At 37.5% G+C, this 19029-nt stretch overlaps 1 protein-coding gene across 2 annotated transcripts in view; it reads left to right on the forward strand.

Moving 5' to 3' along the window:
• LYPD6 (LY6/PLAUR domain containing 6) overlaps window positions 1–19029 on the forward strand; it is a 149687-nt gene that overhangs the window by 124618 nt on the left and 6040 nt on the right. The window contains exon 3 of one of the 2 annotated variants that reach the window (XM_005573138.4): window positions 854–952. The exons of the other annotated variant lie outside the window; for it this stretch is intronic. Within the exon in view, the coding sequence (XP_005573195.3) occupies window positions 854–952 (99 nt within the window). The remainder of the gene's footprint in view (window positions 1–853; window positions 953–19029) is intronic. 2 annotated transcript variants of the gene reach the window in all.

Here is a 19029-nt window from a genome sequence, read left to right on the forward strand (position 1 = left end):
GGCTGAGGCAGGAGAATTGCTTGAACCCGGGAGATGGAGGTTGCCATGAGCTGAGATTATGCCACTGCACTCCAGCCTGGGCAACAAGAGTGAAACCCAAAAGAAAAAAAACAAAAAACAAAAAACTATAGCATAATATCACAACCAATATATTAATATCAATATAGTCAATCTACCAATGTCATTCTGATTTCCCCGATTTTACTCTGTGTGTGTATGTTTAGTTCTACCTAATTTTATCATGTGTAGGTTTGTGTATCCTCCACCACAGTCGAGACACTGAAGACTTTCAGTAGCACAAGGGTTCCTCCTGCTGGCCTCAAACCCACCTCTCTCCCCACCTGTCCACACCTACTCCCATCTCTGCCATCCCTAACCCCTGACAACCACTAATCATTTCAAAAATGTCATATAAATGGAATCATGAAATATATAACCTTTTGGGATGGGCTTTATTCACTCCAAATAATTTCCTGGAAACTCACCCAAGTTGTTGAAAGTAGTAACAGTTCATTTGTTTTTATTGCTGACTAATGTTCCATAGTATGGATGTCCAACAGTTTGTTTAGCCATTCACCCACTGAAGAACATCGAGGATATTTCCAGTTTTGGGCTATGACAAATAAAGTTGCTGTTGACATTTGTGTACAGATTTTTGCATGAATACAAATGTTCATTTCTCAGGGATAAATGCCCAAGAGTAAAGTTGCTGGGTCATATGGTAGTTGAATGTTTAAGAAACTGCTAAGTTGTCTTGAGAATCCTTTCTTTAAAATGAAGAAAACATCAAACTTCACAGGATTCTGTGCCTTGTCTAAAAATTAATCTTTTCTCTTAATCCTTTTTTTTTTAGCCACACCATATCCTGGTGGATTTAAATGTTTCACCTGTGAAAAGGCAGCAGACAATTATGAGTGCAACCGATGGGCTCCAGACATCTACTGCCCTCGAGGTAAACTCTCAGTAGACTGATTGGGATCCCCTGGGCTGTCTGTGAGTGAACAGCCCTTTTGATTTTGGTGCATGTATAAAGAGAGGCATGCTTGCAATCTCAGCTGCTCCTCTTTTCTAACGCTATTAGATCTTTTGTACCACACCAGTAACATATCAGAGATTCTCAGAGACATAAACTGAGCCATAGGATTGTTTCCTTTCTCATGAAGTATTTTTGGTACTCCACAGGAGGTGATACCTTCCCCTGTACCCCCAGGTCCAGTGAAATGTAGGACAAGACAACAGCCAGTCTGTCTGCCACTCTTTGAGGCATTAGTCAGTGCATAGTAACCTCTTTGATGTAATGTATGAATTGATGTTCATATAAAGATTCCATTGATTACATATCTTGCCAGAGACTTTCACGCAGTCTCTAAAATTTAGAATTCTAAATGTCATCATTGCACAAATAAAATCCCTTGAGATTTTTAAACTATTAAGTTTTTTTTTGAAGGATGAGATGAACACTGAACTGAAGCATGGAATTTTGACCCAAAGGCCCGTTTCAAAATAAAGAAATACCCATTATATTCATGTCTCTTTTATCCTATAAAAAAATAGATGGTTATATTTGGCTACAGAGTCACTGTTAACTGGCTATTTTACTTTGGAGGAAAGTCTATTTATTTGGTGGGGGTAGAGATAATGAGGACAGGGAATTTTACTGACAAATGTTTGAGTGAGTAGTTAGATGGGTTTCACTGCTGATCTAATTCAGTTGTTAAAATGGCTTGGACACAACACCACCAAATCCATTATTTTTCAACATAACACGGGAACTATACAAGAGTTCTCATATTCAGCCCAGTGAGTGGTATTCTGCTTCTCATGGAGGATTGGAAATTGGGAGAGCATGGAAACCAAAATTAAAGGAAACGTCAACTATCCAAGCTAGTACTCTTTAACCCAGGAACCTCCACCTAGGATGTGCAGTAGAAGCACCTGTGAAACTTTTCAAAGAAATCACTGAAAGCTTTGCCCTGCCTAGACCAGTGGTTTTCAAGCTTCAGCAGCAGCATCATTTTCCAGAGGGCTTATTAAAACATAGATTTCTGCTCCCACACCCTTCTACACCTACATTTTTGATTCAGTAGGTCTGAGATAGGGCCTGAGAATTTGTATTTCTAAAGGGTTGTCAGGTGATGAGTTAAGAATCACAGCTGTACACAAATTGAACCAGCATTTCGGAGATTAGGGCCCTGCATTGGTACTTTAAATATTGCAGTTGATTCTAATGAAAAGTCAGGGGCAAGAACCACAGGGAGCTCCTGTACATAAGAGAAATGTAGTGTTGTCATTTCTAGACTCTTCTTGTTTACTTTTAGGTAGAGATGATAATGGGGTCTACAGGACAGAAAAAAACATGGAAGCACTAAAGATTGGCTTAACTGAAAACTAGATATCCAGCCATCTGAGTAATCAAAAATAAGTTTTATTGTCGCCTATAGTCACTATTCATTTCCAAATGGGCCAGTATTTTCTAACATTACCTACTGTGGAATGACCATTGCTAATAGATCTGGTTAAACCACTGCTTCTCAAACTTGGCTGTCTATTGAAATTACCTGGTAAACTTTCGAAAACTCTAACACCTAGATTTATTCCCAGCGATTCATATTAAATGATCCAGCTAGGCATAAGGATTTTTAAAAGCCCTCCAGATGGTTCTAATATGCAACTAAATTTCAGAACCATTATGAACAATGACTTTAGGCAAAACCAAGATGATTTGCTTTGTATATATAGTCGTCTTTGGGCTGGCTCCTGTGGCGATAAAGCTAGCTGACTTGGTTTTGAAGCTGGTACCTGTTGGTTAGAGCTAGTGTATGGGAAGTGTGTTTTAGTTCACTTGTGATGCTATCACAAAATGCCTCAGACTGAGTAATATATAAACAATAGAAGTTTATTTCTCACAGTTCTTGAGGCTGGGAAGTCCCAGGTCAAGGTGCTGGCAGGTTCTAGAAGGGCATCATCTCTCTGCTTTCAAGGTGACACCTTGTTGCTGCATCCTCTGGAGGGGAGGAACACTGTGCCCTCACATGACAGAAGACAAAAGCGGGGGAAGGGAACAGACCCACTCCCTCAAGCTCTTTTATAAGGGCCCTAATCCCATTCATGAGGGCTCCATGCTCATGACTTAATCACTCCTTAAACGCCCCGCCTCTTAATATCCTCATATTGGTGATTAAGTTGCATATGAACTTTGGGGGGCACATTCAGACCATAGCAAAATGTGACTGTGCTGCTTCTGGTACTGACTGAGCTTTGAGGTAACCTTAGTGGAGATAATGCAGAGGAAAAAGGAATGTGAACTGGTATTCTGTGTAGGCTCTGGGCCACGTTTGATGGTATACAAGTATATCCCTGTCAAAAAGAAAAAACAAGGGACCAGAAACACTGCTTGAATGCCTCTCAGAGAAAAGAGGAAGTTCCATCTTGATGCTTTCTTTTGAGGTCATAATCTATCATTTCAAAGTCCAGATACCTAAAGGTATTGCAGAGTGGTCTCTACACACTTTATCCTTTTCTCTTTTTTCTCCTCTACTTTTATCTTTTTGTCCTTCAATTTGAAGGGATAAATAGAAAGTCATGCACTGAGGTTCAAAATACCAAACAACCATGCTAGGCCCCTTGGGGAATTACAAATTGAAAGATAGGAATCTGGTTTCTTCTTTCAGGGATCAGGCAGTTTAGTTGGGCCGATAGGATCTGAACATATCAGATGTCAGAATTAGCAGGACAAAGGTAAGTGCCAAGTGGAACCTGGCATTAAGCGCTGTGGGAGTTTACAGGAAGAAGAGCTACTGGGGACTGAGGTGGCCAGCGAAAGCATCACGTGCTGGGAAGATTGCAGTAGCTCAACAACTTGGAACTGGAGGTCCAGCATTGAAGAGAACATGTCTTCCAGGAGCTCACTCAGAGCAAAGGTGTAGAGACAAGACTCCCCAGGTGTGCTCAGTGGATGGGGAGAGACCTGACCTGGGAGTAGCAACTAGTTTGTATGAGAGGATTATGGACCCAAAATAGTGGAGCCAGGTGATTTTTGTAGGGCCTTGAGCATCAGGTAAGGAGTGGGAACTTAAAGCTGTAACCTGAGAAGGGGTGAGGCCACACTCAACTTCCTGTTAGGCCAGCCCTATTTCCCATGAGTCTTCTGCTCTTTCCTCCAGGTTTTCTTCAGATTTTTCTAACAATGGAAAAATGCCATTTTATTAATAAATTAAAATAGAAAATGTATTTCACTACTAGCTAACTCTAGATTTTTCTGCTTGTTAGTAGTCTGAAGCAGCTCTAGGACTACCAATGGGCTTAGGAAGGGCAACTGAGATATGGAAATTCTAAGACATTCCTGGTTTTTTGGTTTGTTTTGTGACATAGTTAACTAGGTTTAAATTATCACCTGATGTGAAAATAATTTGTTGAAAGTGAAAAAATCATCTCACCTAAGTATTCAATCTTATATACACAGAATAAGTGCACACCCCAAATTGCTTAGGGGATTCACTGAATGTCATGCATTTTCTAAAGCTGACCTCAGTCACATGCATGTGCATAGAGACATAGTGTATCTTAGCAATTGACATTCAGGGATTCAGACTTGTTTTGAGTTATTGTTTGGCCACGTAAGTGTCAGGAAAGCTTCCTCCTGACTGGAATCACTCTTTTGGCAGTGGCGGCATCAGCTGGACACACCTGTAGCTAACTCAGGTTCCCTGTCCCTCTTCTTTTCAGAAGGTGTGTGATGTAAGTGCGTTCTCCTCCATTACATTATTTGTGCCTCTGGTGCTTCCAGATTCATAGTACCATACCTCCTTCCCAGAAACGGGAACTTAAGATTCTCTCAATAACTGACTCTGGTTGCTTTACTTGCTTGGCTTCCATTTCATCTTTGGTCTCTGAGCACTTCCTTTGCAACAACTTTAATTTCATCAGCTACTCATAAATCTGTCCAATTTTTCTTGACTTTGTGAGCCAGAATGGAAAAGGATCTTGAAATCATATTATGTGAGGGGCCAGGTGAAGGAACTGATGATCTAAAACAAGAGTGTTATGTGCTTGGATCTATGTTTGCCCATGACTTTTCTCTGTGCTGTAAGATGAATAGGTCCTAGAGAGAGGGACTGTATAAATGGTTATTAAAAGTCTGTGGAATTAAATGTGAAGTCAAAGACATTACAGTTTTTAAAAAGGCCTGTTTTGTGGAGTATACCTAAGCCAAAGACATTATGTTCCTTCTTAATTATGGAGTACAGATGCCTCCCTCTAAGGCAAAATCTCCATTTGAAAGTATTGCTGATATATAATCAGGAAAAGGAAATTTTTGAGTTAGAGGACACATACTCTTTTGGCTCCAGCTTCTATGCTCTTCACTGTTTTTCTGTAAAAGTAAAGAAAAAGCTGGACATATCCCTTGATAGTTTTTTCCAGATCAGTTGCCTGATGGTTCTTGCTACAAGCAAGAAATGTAAATGTGATCCTCAGCTCAACTGAGGACAAGACCATGGGTTACAAATTTTCAGGAACGATTTCTTTATTATTGACTTTTTTCAGACATAGCCCAGGCTGAAACAGACAACCTTTGTGTTTGACTTAACCTAAGGGTGGAATTTTCTTCCTTTTAGGCAATTTTACCGTTAGAATATAGCCCTCCAATTTTTTTTTCATTTATACAGGAGTCTCTGTTCTCTCTCTGAATCCCATGGGGACCCAGCGCCTTGCGATTTATTATAGCTTATCTTTTAACATTGTTCTTTCCCTAGGAGAGAGAAATCAGTAACTTATCCAGTGTTGGCCCTTGACACTTTCCTTTTGGGAGAATTCATTTGTACATTTACAAAAAGTGTTGGTTACATTTTATCCAACACTTCTGGCTGCTTTGTAATAAGATGTTTTCAGATGATGTCTCTTATCATATTATTGTCATATTGCTCAGTGAAAGTCTTAGACTTCCTCCTTTTTAAAAGTAATTTTAAAGTAAAGTTGAACATACATACTGCAAAGTGAAGAGATCATAAGTGCACAATTTGTGAATTTTTGCAAAGTGAACATGCCGTGTTTCCACCCATAGCGATAGAACCCCAGAGGCTGCTGGGGTGCCCCAGTCATTATACTCCATCCCCAAAGGTAACAATGTTGAGACTACTATCACTGAGCATCATATAAGTGGAGTGGTATAGAATATACTCCTTGCTTTCAGACATTATGTATGTGAAATTCCTCTATGATTTTTGAGCAGCACAGTCATGTTTTCTCAGGGATGTGTAGTAGATCATTATATGAATATACTAAAATTCATCTGTTCCACTATTGAAGGACATTTGGATTGTTTCCAGTTTCTTAATACTATGAACATTCTTCTGTATCTCTTTCGGTACATGTTCATACGCGTTTCTGCTGGGTCTTTCCCAGAAGTGGGATTGCTAGGCATGGGGTATGTAAGCCTTGCCTTTACTAGATACTGCCTGACCGTTTGCAAAATGACGGTAGCACTTATAATCTCACCAGCAGTGCATGCAGGTACTAGTTGCTGCACAATCTTGCCAACACCTAGTATTGACAGAAACAATAGAAGGTAGAAGTTAACCAGATGACATTTTTAAAGTGATGAAAGTAAATAACTGCCATCCTGGAATTCTATGTGGAGACTATCAGTCTCGCTTCTCTGAACCTCCTTTCTCCTGCGGCTGCCCCGCTAGCTCTGATCTCCTGTTTGTGCTCCCAGTCCCCTAGAGACTGATGAAGGTGCTGCCCTACTTCTCTGTCCCTTAGCAGAGCTTTCTGCTTGGTTTCTCAGCCTCTCCACCTGTGCAGTTTTTCAATCAGCAAAAGCCTTGAGGGGAGAACAGGTATAGAATGTCAGGCACCACTCAGGGGGCTTGCCTTTTCTCTGGTACCTTGCTCTTTAAATCCAGTCCACAACAGCAGTCCCGTGCTTTCACACAGATTTTTGTTGTTTACATTTTAATTGGCTTTTTAAATTTTGTTCTCTTTCTTGGTAAGACAATGTAAGCCAGTCCATTTCAGCTGGCTTTGTAATTCTCGGAATTAGTCTTAGAACTTTTCCAGCAAGTTTTTACCCTTAAGTTCTATCAGCCTATACAAGACATTTTTCATACACTGAGAGCATCTAACCTTCTCCAATTCACAATGTTTTGTCCAAATATTTTTTACAAATCCAGTTGCCTCAACTGGGACGCTTCCATTTGATGGCCTGCCTCATCACTTTTATTCTAACCATTGTTCACCATGAAGTCCTGTCTATCCTCACTACCTTTGCATACCTTCCCAACTGCCTTTTTGGAGTTGGCCTTGGTAATAAGTACATTGCCTCTTGAATTTCAGTGATTAGTTTTAAAAGAAGTTCCTCAAGTGAGAAGTTCATTAAGAAATGTGGAGGAATGTTTTTTTTAAAAAGATAGGGAAGTCTCCATTTGGCAGCTTCCTCAAGAGGTGCTGACTTCAGGGTAGAGGAGACCAACCAGCTATGATTTAGTCAGGTTGATGAGCATTTATTTGTTTTTAATTTCTGCCTTGAGGAATTTTTTACTTGGGACAAGAGGAGAAAACACATCTTTTTAAAAGATCTATGGAGAGTAATTGATAAGAGCAGAAAAGCCAAAAGAACAATCTGGTGCCTGAAAGCAGAGACTGTAGTAATTCCTAATTAGGGTAAGTTTTAAATAATTCAGTTTATCTGCAACTCAATTTGTAGTTCATCCTTTTCTTGAGTCTCTTTTCTTTCATCTTGGGCTCTTTTTTTCTTTTGCTTTCAATTTTACTGAACTTTGAAGTATTTTATATATATATATATAGAGAGAGAATAGTAAATAGCGTGATGGACTTTCACGAATTGAACACTCCATGTAAGCAGCACCCTGATTAAGAAATTGCCCTGCATCTTAGAAGCTCCCTGCATGTCTGTTTCCAGTCACTTTTCCTACCACCAAGCATCTCAGTTATGGACCGACTTGTGTCCTCCCCACTTTTCCCCCTACCTGCTCTCAAATTCGTATGTTGAAGTCCTAACCTCTATTACCTCAGAATGAGACTGTATTTGGAAATAGGGTCTTTAAATAGGTAACTGAGTGAGGTCATTCAGGTGAGCCCTGATCCAGTCTGACAAGCATCCTTGTAAGAAGAGATGGGAACAAAGACAGGAACCGAGGGAAGCTGATGTGGAGACACAAGGAAAAGACTGCCCAAAAAGAGAGGACTCAGAAGAACCAGCCTTGGCCAACACCTTGAGTTTCAATTACTAGCCTCCAGGACTGAGAAAACCTTTGTTTAAGCACTCATTCAGTGTTTTGTTTTGTTTTGTTTTGTTTTTTTTTATGGTAACCCTGGAAACTAATATAGTTACCCTCCTAATTTCCAGTAGTGTAGGTTAATTTTGCCTCTTACTGGGTTCTTTGTAGAGGTGGAATCATACAGTACAATTCTTTCGTGTTCGACTTCTTTCACTCAATATTATGTGAGATTCATCCATTTCTTTAGATTTAGTTGGAATCCATTCATTCTCATTGTTATGTGAACAGATGCCATCATTTATTCATTCTGTCACTAATTGACATTTTTTACACTATGTTTGTATGAATAGTTCTTCTATACACATTCTAGGACTTACCATTCCTGTTGGATGTATATTGAGGAGTAGAATTTTAGCTTCATAGAATATGCATAGGTTTACTTTTGGTAGTCCTGGCAAATAATTTTGAGAGGTGGTGATAGTATGTGAAAATTGCACTACTGGTAGAAGTGTAGTATTATTTCTCTTTTAAATTTGACGAGACTATTCAAAATACAGCAATAGGAGATATGTTATAGACATCATAGAACTAAATTAAAATGTTTTAATTTGGTTCACATTTGAATGGAAGAGCTCAGCTAGATATATTCTTCGCACCCATCCATCTCTGCTGGTAATACAGAGTTTATTAGAGATTAAATGCCTGCTATTGTGTGCAAGGCCCTGTGTTATATGTTGGAGGGAACGCAGACACCAACAAGAATGGGCCTGATTCTCAAGATTATAATGTACAACACAACAGTAGATCTCAACCAGGAGCAATTCCCTCTTCCCTGCCCAAAGTATATTTGTCAATGTCTGGAGACATTCTTAGTTGTTATTGTCGGCATGACATTGGCATCTAGTGAGAAGAGGCTGTTGGATGCTGTTAAATGTCATACAATTCACCGAGCAGTGTGCCCAAAACAAAATTAGCCCAAAATATCAAAAGCTGAAAACTTCCATTTCTGGAAAGTTGGAGCAGATGTACTTTTCTATTCCTCCTGCTAAGTAAAACAAAAAATTCTGAACATTATTTATTAAGAAACAAACCAAAAACATGAAAAGACTGAAAGGGATAAAGAAAATGACAGACTAGGGACTTCAAGACTCAAGGAACAACACAGTACTTAGTTCACTAGGTTTTCTTTCAGTCTCATATATTCTAGACTTGAAGCTGAGGAAGTCAGCATTCTAAAAATGCGATAGACACTGGCAAAATAAACCTCCAACAAAAGTTTGCTCTTTGGCAAAAGGACTAGGAAGGGGGAAGCCTAGAAAGGTAACTTTTAGACAGTAGCTGTTCTACTTCAGCAAAACACTATGGAAAAAATTGTAGCCCCAACCCCATACCAGCAGAGGCTGAATGGAAAGCTTTGACTTCATCCTCAACAGGCTGTAATGAGATGTCCCAACCTTTCTGCTTGGGATTGTATCAGAGAAGGACAAGTAAAGGGGATTTTTATCCCTCCCCACCAAGCAATAACAAGGTCTCTTCCACAGTGTCGATGGAGACTGTGTTAGGGAGCCTAGACTTCACCTCCACCAGCAACAATGAGATGCCTCTACTTTCCCCTGACCACAGTTGTGTCAAAGGAGGCTTAATGGAGAGTCAAGACTTTACCTTTCACCACCACCCACTGGCAATGAGGCTACAACACATCTCCCCCCCATGGCATCAGTAGAGGCCACAGGGGAAGCATTAATGAGGCACTCTCGCCACTCTCAAACAGGGAGTGTAAGATCAAGAGTATCCTAACATAATAACAATATGTTTAGACTTCAATTTAAAAAATTGCTTGTCATACCAGGAAGATCTCAAACTGAATGAAAAATAGCAATCAATATATACCAACACCAAGATAAATAGGGATGTTAGAATTATCTGGCAAGGGTTTTAAAGCAGCCATAATAAAAATGTTTCAGTAAGTAATTACAAACACACCTGAAACAAATTTTTAAAATCTCATCAAAGAAATAGAAAATATAAAGGAGAACCAAATGGAAATTGTAGAATTGTAACATAATGTACCTGAAATAAAAATCTCAATAGATGGGCTGAACAGCAGAATGAAAGGAATAAAGGGAAGAATTAGTGAATTTGGGAAATAGAGCAATAAAAATTATCCAATCTGAACACATAGAAAACAGTCTGAGGGGAAAGAAACTTCTACAGAGCCTCAGAGATCTATGGAGCTGTAACAAATGTTTTAACACTACATCATCAGAGTTCCAAGAGAACAGTAGAAAGAGGGTGAAGCTGAAAAAAGTACTCAAAGAAACAGCAGCTAAACATTTTTCTAAGAAGCTGAGCAAACCCAAAAAAGATAAAACTAAAGCAATCCACACAAAAACACATAATCAAACTTCTACAAACAAAAAGTCTTGAAATAGCAAGAGAAAAAGAACATCTGATATGAGAAAAATCAGTTCAATGAAATGTTTTCATCAGAAACTATGGAGACCAGAAGTCAACGGTACAATATTTTTCAACTGTTAAGAAAAAAAAAATATCAATGCAGAATCTTATATTCAGAGAAAATATCCCTCAGGAATGTGAAGAAATTAAGACATTTTCAAGGGAAGAAAAACTGAGAGAATTTGTCACTAGCAGACCTACCTTAAAAGAATGGCTGAAGGAAGCTCTATATGATGCAGACCTACCTTAAAAGAATGGCTGAAGGAAGCTCTATATGAAGAAAGGAAATGATAAAAGAAGAAAACTTGAAACATCAGAAAGGGAGAAAAAACTTAGTAAACATACTTTATACTACAATACAGTACAATGGAATGTCCTTATTCTCTTGAGTTTTCTGAATTATGTTTGACAGTTGAAGCAAAAATTATAATGCTGTCTGATGTGGTTCTAATAAATATATTGTAGTGGATTATTTAATATAATTATATTATGGCCAGGCACAATGGCTTATGCCTGTAATCCCAGCACTTTGGGAGACCAAGGCACGTGGATCATCGGAGGTCAGGAGTTCAGGACCAGCCTGGTCATGTTGGTGAAACCCCATCTCTACTAAAAATACAAAAATTAGCCAGGTGTGGTGGTGGGTATCTGTAGTCCCAGCTACTTGGGAGGATGAGGCAGGAGAATTGCTTGAACCTGGGAGGCAGAGGTTACAGTGAGCCAAAATCACACCACTGTACTCCAGTCTGGGCGACAGAGCAAGACTTTGTTTCAAAAAAAAAAAAAAATTATTACAAACAAGGGAAGGTATTAGGGCATTAAAAGAGGTAAGTTTTCTATACTTCACTTTAATTGGTAAAATTACAATGCCAGCAGAATATGATAAGTTTTGCATATAATTTAATACCTAAGCAACAATTTTAAAAAGGGATATACTCAAAAGCACTGTGCAGCGATATACTCAAAAGCACTGTAGATAAATCACAATGGAATTCTAAAAAACATTCATGTAACCCATAGGACTGTAAGAAAAAGAAAACAAAAAAAAGAAAACAACAAAATTTAAGTCTTACCATATCAATAACTACCTTAAATGTGAATGGCATAAATATACAAAATAAAAGAAATGTATTGACAGAATATGTTTAACCATGACCCAAATATATGTGATCTGTAATAAATTTACTTCAAAATAATTATATAAGCAAATTAAAAGCATAGAAAAAGATAATGTGGAAATATTAATCAAAAGACTTCAGTGCAAACAAAATTACCAGAGTCAGAGAGGAACATTATAGCATGATAATAAAAAAAGCCAGTCCACTAAGAAGATACAGCAATCTTAAATATATAAGCATCAAATAACAGAGCTGAAAAATATGTGCAACAGAATAATATAAATGAAAACAGGAATAGATAAATCTGCAATTATGGTTGGAGACTTCAGTACCACTCTTTCAAAAACTGGTAGAACTACAGAAAAAATAAGCAAAGATATGGAATTCAACAGCACCATTAACCAACAGAATCTAATTGACATTTACAGAACACTCCATCCAGCAACACCAGAATATACATTGTTTCAAAGTGACCATGGAACACATACCAAAATAAACTATATCCTGGGCCAGAAAGCAAACCTCGACAATCTTTTAAAAATTGAAATCATACGGAGTGTTTTCTGACACACAAAACTAGAGATCAATGACAGAAAAATAAAAGGAAGATCACCAAACACTTGAAAACTAAACAGTGCACATCTAAATAATCCACAGATCAAAGATAAAGTCTTAAGGGAAATTAAAAAGACAATGAACAGTGCTGAAACAGAAATTTATAGCACTGTATGCACTTATTTAAAAACAGGAAGATCAACTCTCTAAGCTCACACATCGAGAAGGTAGAAAAGGAAGAGAAAAACCAAAAGTAAAAACAAGCCTAAACAAAAAGCAGGAAATAATTATAAGAATAAAACTCAATGAGAATACATATACTAAAACATTTCATTGTACACTATAAAGACATACAATTTTTTCAGTTAAAATCATTGGAGGAAAACATTAAGGTACTAAGAAAAGGAAAATAAGAGAATAGTATGAACAGCTCAGAAACATAAGTTTGACAGCTTAGATGAAATGGACCATAACTCAAAAAACAAAGTACCACAATTCACTTAAAATGAAATAAATAGTTCTATAACTAGTAAGAAATTTTTTTATATAACTTAAAAACACCCATAAAAGAACTATTCAAGCCCAAATAATTATTCACTGGAGAATTTTACCACGTTTTAATAGAGTAATTAACACCAGTTCTACACAAAATCTTCCAGAAAATAGAGGAGAAGGGGGAATACTTCTCAATTCATTTTATGGAGCCGGAGTTACCCTGATACTAAAACTAGATCAAGACAGCACCAAACAAACCAAAAAATAAAATACAAAATTCCAATCTATTATTTTTTATGAATATAGACACTAAAGTTCTTAACAAAATATTGGCAAATAGAATATAGCAATATGTGAAAAGAATTGTGCACCATGACATAGTGGGGCTTAATCCAGGGATGCAAGGCTGGTTTAATCTCTGAAAATCAACCAATATAATCCACAGTATTAATAGGCTAAAGATGAAAAATCACATGTTCGTATCTTGGCAAAATTAGACACCATTTATGATTAAAACCTCTCAGAAAAACAGGAACAGAGAGAAACTTGTTCAACTTGATAACATCGATAAAAAACCTACAGCTAACATTATGCTTAATGATAAAAGACAGTGTGCATTCCTGCTAAGACAGAGGACTAGGCAATTATGTCTGCTTTCACTACTTTTATTTAGTGCAGTCCTGCAGGTTCTAGCCAGTGCAATAAGACAAGAAAAATAAATAAAAGACATACAGATTGGAAAGGAAAAAAATGACTGTCCTTTTTCACAGATAACATGATTTCTATATAGAAAATTCCAACAAATCTGAAGAGAATTCCTGGAACTAATAAATGAGTTTAGCAAGGTCATAGGATATAAGATAAATTCAGAACTCAATTGTGTTTATATATGCTATCAATTAACATGTGAACACTGAAATTTAAAATGTACCATTTATATATACCTTTTAAAATACACCATTATATTGCTCAGAAAAGTTAAATACTTACAGGTAAATCTAAGCACAACATATATAGGACTTGTATGCTGAAAATTACAAAACATCAATGAAAAAAATAAAATTTAAATAAATGGAAAGACCTCGTTCATAGATTGAAAGACAGCATAGTAAAATGTCAATTCTGTACAGATTGTTATATAGGTTTAACACAATTCCTGTCAAAATCCCAGGAAGAGTTTTTTTTTTTTTTTTTTTTTTTTTTTTTTAAAGATACAGACAAAAGTGTTCTACAGTTTATGTGGAAAGGTAAGAAACTGGGATAGCTAAAATGATTTTGAAAAAGAAGAATAAAGTGGGAGGAATCAAACTACCCTATTTCAGGATTTAATATATAGCTGTAGTAATCAAGACTGCGGTATTGGCAGAGAAATAGACATAGATCAGTTAAACAGAATAAATAGACCCTTAAAAATATGCCCAACTAATTTTTAACAAAGGTGTAAAAGCAATTCAGTGGAGAAAAGATAGCCTTTTAAACAAATGGTACTGAAGGAACTGGACATTCACAGGCAAAAAATGAATCTTAGCCCAAGTCTCACACCTTTTACAGAAGTTAAAGTAAGTCACAGACTTAAATGTGAAATATAAAAACATACCTCATTTAGGAAAAAATAGAAAAAAATCTTCATAAATCTAGGGCTAGGTGAGGTTCTTGATGACTCATAAAAGAAAAAGTAATAAATTGAACTTCATCAAAATTTAAAACTTTTTGCACAAGACCCTGTTAAGAGAATGAAAATGCAAGCTATGAAATGGGAAAAATATTTGCAAATCACATATCTGACAAAGAACTGCTATCTAGAATATATAAATAATTTTCAGAACGCACCAGTAAACAAAATACATAATTAGAAAATAGGAAAAGTATGAACAGACATTTCACCAAAGAAGATAACCAGATGGCACATAAACACATGAAAACATATGTAACATCATTAGCCATAAGGGAAATGCAAATTTCAAGCATGAGATATTACTGTACTTCTATCAGAATACCTAAAATAAAGAATAGGAAAAATGCCACATGCTAGTAAAAAAGAGGAGAAACTACGTCACTCATACGTTGTTGGCAGGAATGTAAAATGGCATAGCCACTCTGGAAAGCAGCTTGACAGTTTCTTAAACAACTAAACATGCAACTACCATGTAACCCAGCAATTTCACTTCTGGTCAGTCATACAGAGAAGTAAAAACTTATATTCACACAGAAACCTCTACACAAATGTTCATAGTAGCTTTATTAATAATATCTCTAAACTGGAAACAAACCTGGATGTCCTTTCAACATCTATACTGTGGAATACTACTCAGCAATAAAAGTTAACAAACTCTTAAAAATTAACAAACCCAGTGAATGAGATTGAGTGAAAATGCCCAATTCCAAAATATTACGTGTGTGTGACTCATTTACATAACATTCTCAAAATGACAAAATTATAGAAATGCAGTACTGTTTAGTGGTTGCCAAGGCTTAGGGAAGGGGTGGGGGCAGGAGGGAAGAGGGTGTGACTATAAAAGGTCAACATGAGGGATGGTTATGGCTGTGAAGATGTTCTTTATCTTGACTGGGTTAATGTTAGTATCACAGTTGTGATATACCATAGTTTTGTAGTTGTTACCATTTGGGGAAACTAGGTAAAGGGTGTAGAGGATCTCACTGTTACTAGTATTCCTTACAAATGTATGGGAATCTACAGTTATCTCAAAATAATAGGTGAAATTTTAAAAAAAGTTTAAAAACAAAAGGTCAACTGTTTTGATCAGAAACTTTGATCTAAAAGGAAAGCCAGATACCCCAAATGAGAAAGTTAAGAAGGACTGGGGCAACATGGAGAAGAGAGATAACACTGACCTGGTTGGGAGGAAGATCAGGAAGGTTTCGCAGAATTTATCACATTTGGATTGAGCCTTGAAGAATATCAGGCATCCAGGAGTAGAAGATAGGAAAAAATATGCAGACCAAGCTAAGGATGCACATTTTTCATCGTGCATGGTCAAAAGTTGTGGTACTATGTCTCAAGGTATATATGAGGCAATGAGATAGTTTGGAGCCTCCATCAAGGAGAAACTTGAGTAATGAGGGCTAAGTTTCAAATGCCAGGCTCTGAGTTAAAAATGAAATTAATTGATGATTCTATCAGGGAAGAGCAGTTACTCCAATGCACTTGACACACAGCTTCAGGAGCAGAGAGCAATGGCCTATTCCCAGGCCACTCAGGTAGGCCAAATAGGCATAGTAATTCAACAATCAGGATTCCTTGACAATTAGGTGGCATTCATGCTTTCATGTATGGTGAGTTGCATGTTAGAGACAAAGAAAACAAGAAACGATGAAGTCCTGAATTGAGGAAATGGAAAATGGAATAGGAAAGATCAGATGGATAATGGAGACATTTCAGAGGACTTGGAGACTCCCAGATTAGGGAGAAGTCTGAGCTGATTCCAGATTTCTAGTTCAAGTTACTGGAGAAGGGACCAGGAGGTCCCTTCCTGAGATAGATACATGTGAAGATAAAAAGATGCAAAGGGGAGGGAGATAATGCATTGGGTTGAGACACATTAAGTGTGAGGTGATCCTGGCAGTGTCCAGAAAATAGTTGATAATTTGGTTCTGCAGTTCAGGAGAAAGAGTCAGACTGAAGACATGGCATCAGAAGTTTGACGAGGCCACTTGAGTGAGAAGAGGTTCAAGGACAGAACACGGGAGAATATTGACTTTCATATTAGGGAAAGTGTTGAAAGTGGAGAGACCAGAGATGAGGAGAACATCTGTAAGATGGAACTCTGAAGTCTAGGATGGAGAGTCCCACAGATGAGGTTATCCATAGTAGAGTCCCAGAGTCACAAAGAGATCCTGCAGGGTCAGACATGGGAAAAGGGCATGGAATTTGATGCAGAAGGAACAGTCGTTGCAGGGAAGTAGGTGGCAGAAGTGAAGAGCTGCGTGAACAGTAAGGAATGGTGGCAGGGAGAGAGCAGGCAGCTGTGACTGGCTTTTCATTTTTCAATATAATTCTTAGTATTACTATTAAAGTATTCTCTACCCATTAATTTTCTTACGCGTGAAGAATTATTCTCTAGCATCATTTTTATCAACCTGTATGTTTATGAAGAAACTAAAACTAGCAGAACTGTGAAGAATAATTGAGTGGTGAGAAAACCTTTTATAAGAAAGTTGGACATTTGTAATGTCTCAATTCAAATCATCTTATGTATGTTTTATTTAAATATAGTTTCTGTTATTAAAAACAATATTGGTAGGTAAATGAAAGTTTGCAATTTAGCTTTGGGTTACTTTTAAATTTCAGAACTAGATTATGAACTCTGTGTGCATGCGTGCACATGGGTGTGAATTTCATAAAAATTACATTTTCCAATTGTTGATGAAGTTCTCTTTTCCATTTCTGATTTTAGTTGAATGCCTGTGAATCTAATAATAAAAGACTTTTGTTTCACAACCTCTGGGAATACCGTGTAGTTGCAGAATATGAGATTTTAGAGACTGAAACTAACCTGGTGGAAATTCAAATTCATCTTTTTATCTTTTAGATAAAAGCCTTTGAAATCCTTTTAGTGTGAAGTTATCAGCAGGCTTGATTCTCATATTACCTCATTACTAACCCAAGGAGTTTTCAAAATGCATGGAGAACAATGCTCTGTGGCTGAAACTTGGTTTTTATCCTTACTCCAGTCCAGTGATAAGCCAAATGTGGCCCACCTAGTTCTACTTGGGAAATTCTGCCTGTTCACCCCAATATACTGTTGGAGATCACAAGATCACAACACATATAGAAGGTTCTCATAAATTGTGCACTGAAGAAACCTGTTCAACTTTGAGCATTTTCAAAACTTCTTAAACCACAGAACCTTTTTCCACATTAACATTTCATAACTCACCTAGGATTTTTGTAAGATAAGAAGTGAAATAAATGCTTTTGAGGCGTTGATGCTTCAGCACTGAGGTCTGTACTGCTGGAAGTGAGGGCAGTGTTCTCTGTATATTTTTGTTTCATGAATTGGACTGGGTGAAGTAAAAGAAAAAATTCTTACTGCACTGATCTCCCTTCTACCCCCAGAATGGCAAAACATCAGCTTACTAGGTATTAAGCTTTTGCATGTTTTCCTGAAAAATTATTTTCATCAGTTGTTGTATCTACTTTCATTCAATGGAATACGCTGTCCATTAATAAATGTATAAGATATTTTGTTAAAGATAGAAAAGTATGAACAAAGAAGTAGTCATATCAAGTTCACCAATTGTTATTTTAAGGCTTACTTAAAACAGGATAATTCACTACTTGGAGGAAAAGGCTAATTTCCAAAACTGCAGCTATGTAGTGATTTACTTATTCCATAAGCCTATGATCTTATCTGCTCGGATTTACATTTGGAGCAGTAAAACCTCTGGCAGCTGCTCTTAGCTGTCTGCATGAAGAGGAGACAGGAGATAAGAACATTCCTGATTTTATTGCTCTCTAGAACATTTGAAGTTGGGGTGGGGGTGGGAAAGATGAACCTATTGTGACCATAAAGCGTCCATCGAGTCTGATACCAAAGAAATAAACCAGTCCTTTTAGAAGATGTGGTAAATCTCCCAGGCCACCGGCCTCCATTTTTCAAAACCTGTCAAAGGCTTAAAAAAGTGGAGAGCTGCTGCCTCATCTTCATCAGAAAAGCTATCACTCCAATGTTAACATAGTTTAGGGCTTTGGGAGAATTATTGCCAGGTAGAAAACTTTCAACTATTCTTATTGTGAGCTCCCCAGATGACCTTACCCTACTCCCAAAGAGCTCCGTAAGACCCTTAGCAACCTTGGAGCATCCAAAGAGCTCCGTAGGACCCTTAGCAACCTTGGAGCAAGTCTCAGCCCAATCCAACTAACAATTCCAGCCAGGATGCAGTGTGGGACAGCATTTAGGGGAGGGTGTTGACACACGCTCTGCCCAGGCACACCCACCAATAGCATCACCACTGGGAATGTGGCAGCTCTTAGTACGATTTAATTGGAAACTATTTGGGATTCCTGTCAGGTGAGGGTCTCTAGGAAGACTTAAAACCCCTGAGTTTTGATGACTTCCAGGATGTGCTAATGGGTCTGTATTAGCTCATTCTCAGGACCTAAAATTTTCTTATGCTTTATTTTTTGGACATTAGTTCTTCAG

The sequence above is a fragment of the Macaca fascicularis genome, chromosome 12 (genome assembly GCF_037993035.2).
Source record: "Macaca fascicularis isolate 582-1 chromosome 12, T2T-MFA8v1.1".
NCBI classification, from domain to species: Eukaryota; Metazoa; Chordata; class Mammalia; order Primates; family Cercopithecidae; genus Macaca; species Macaca fascicularis.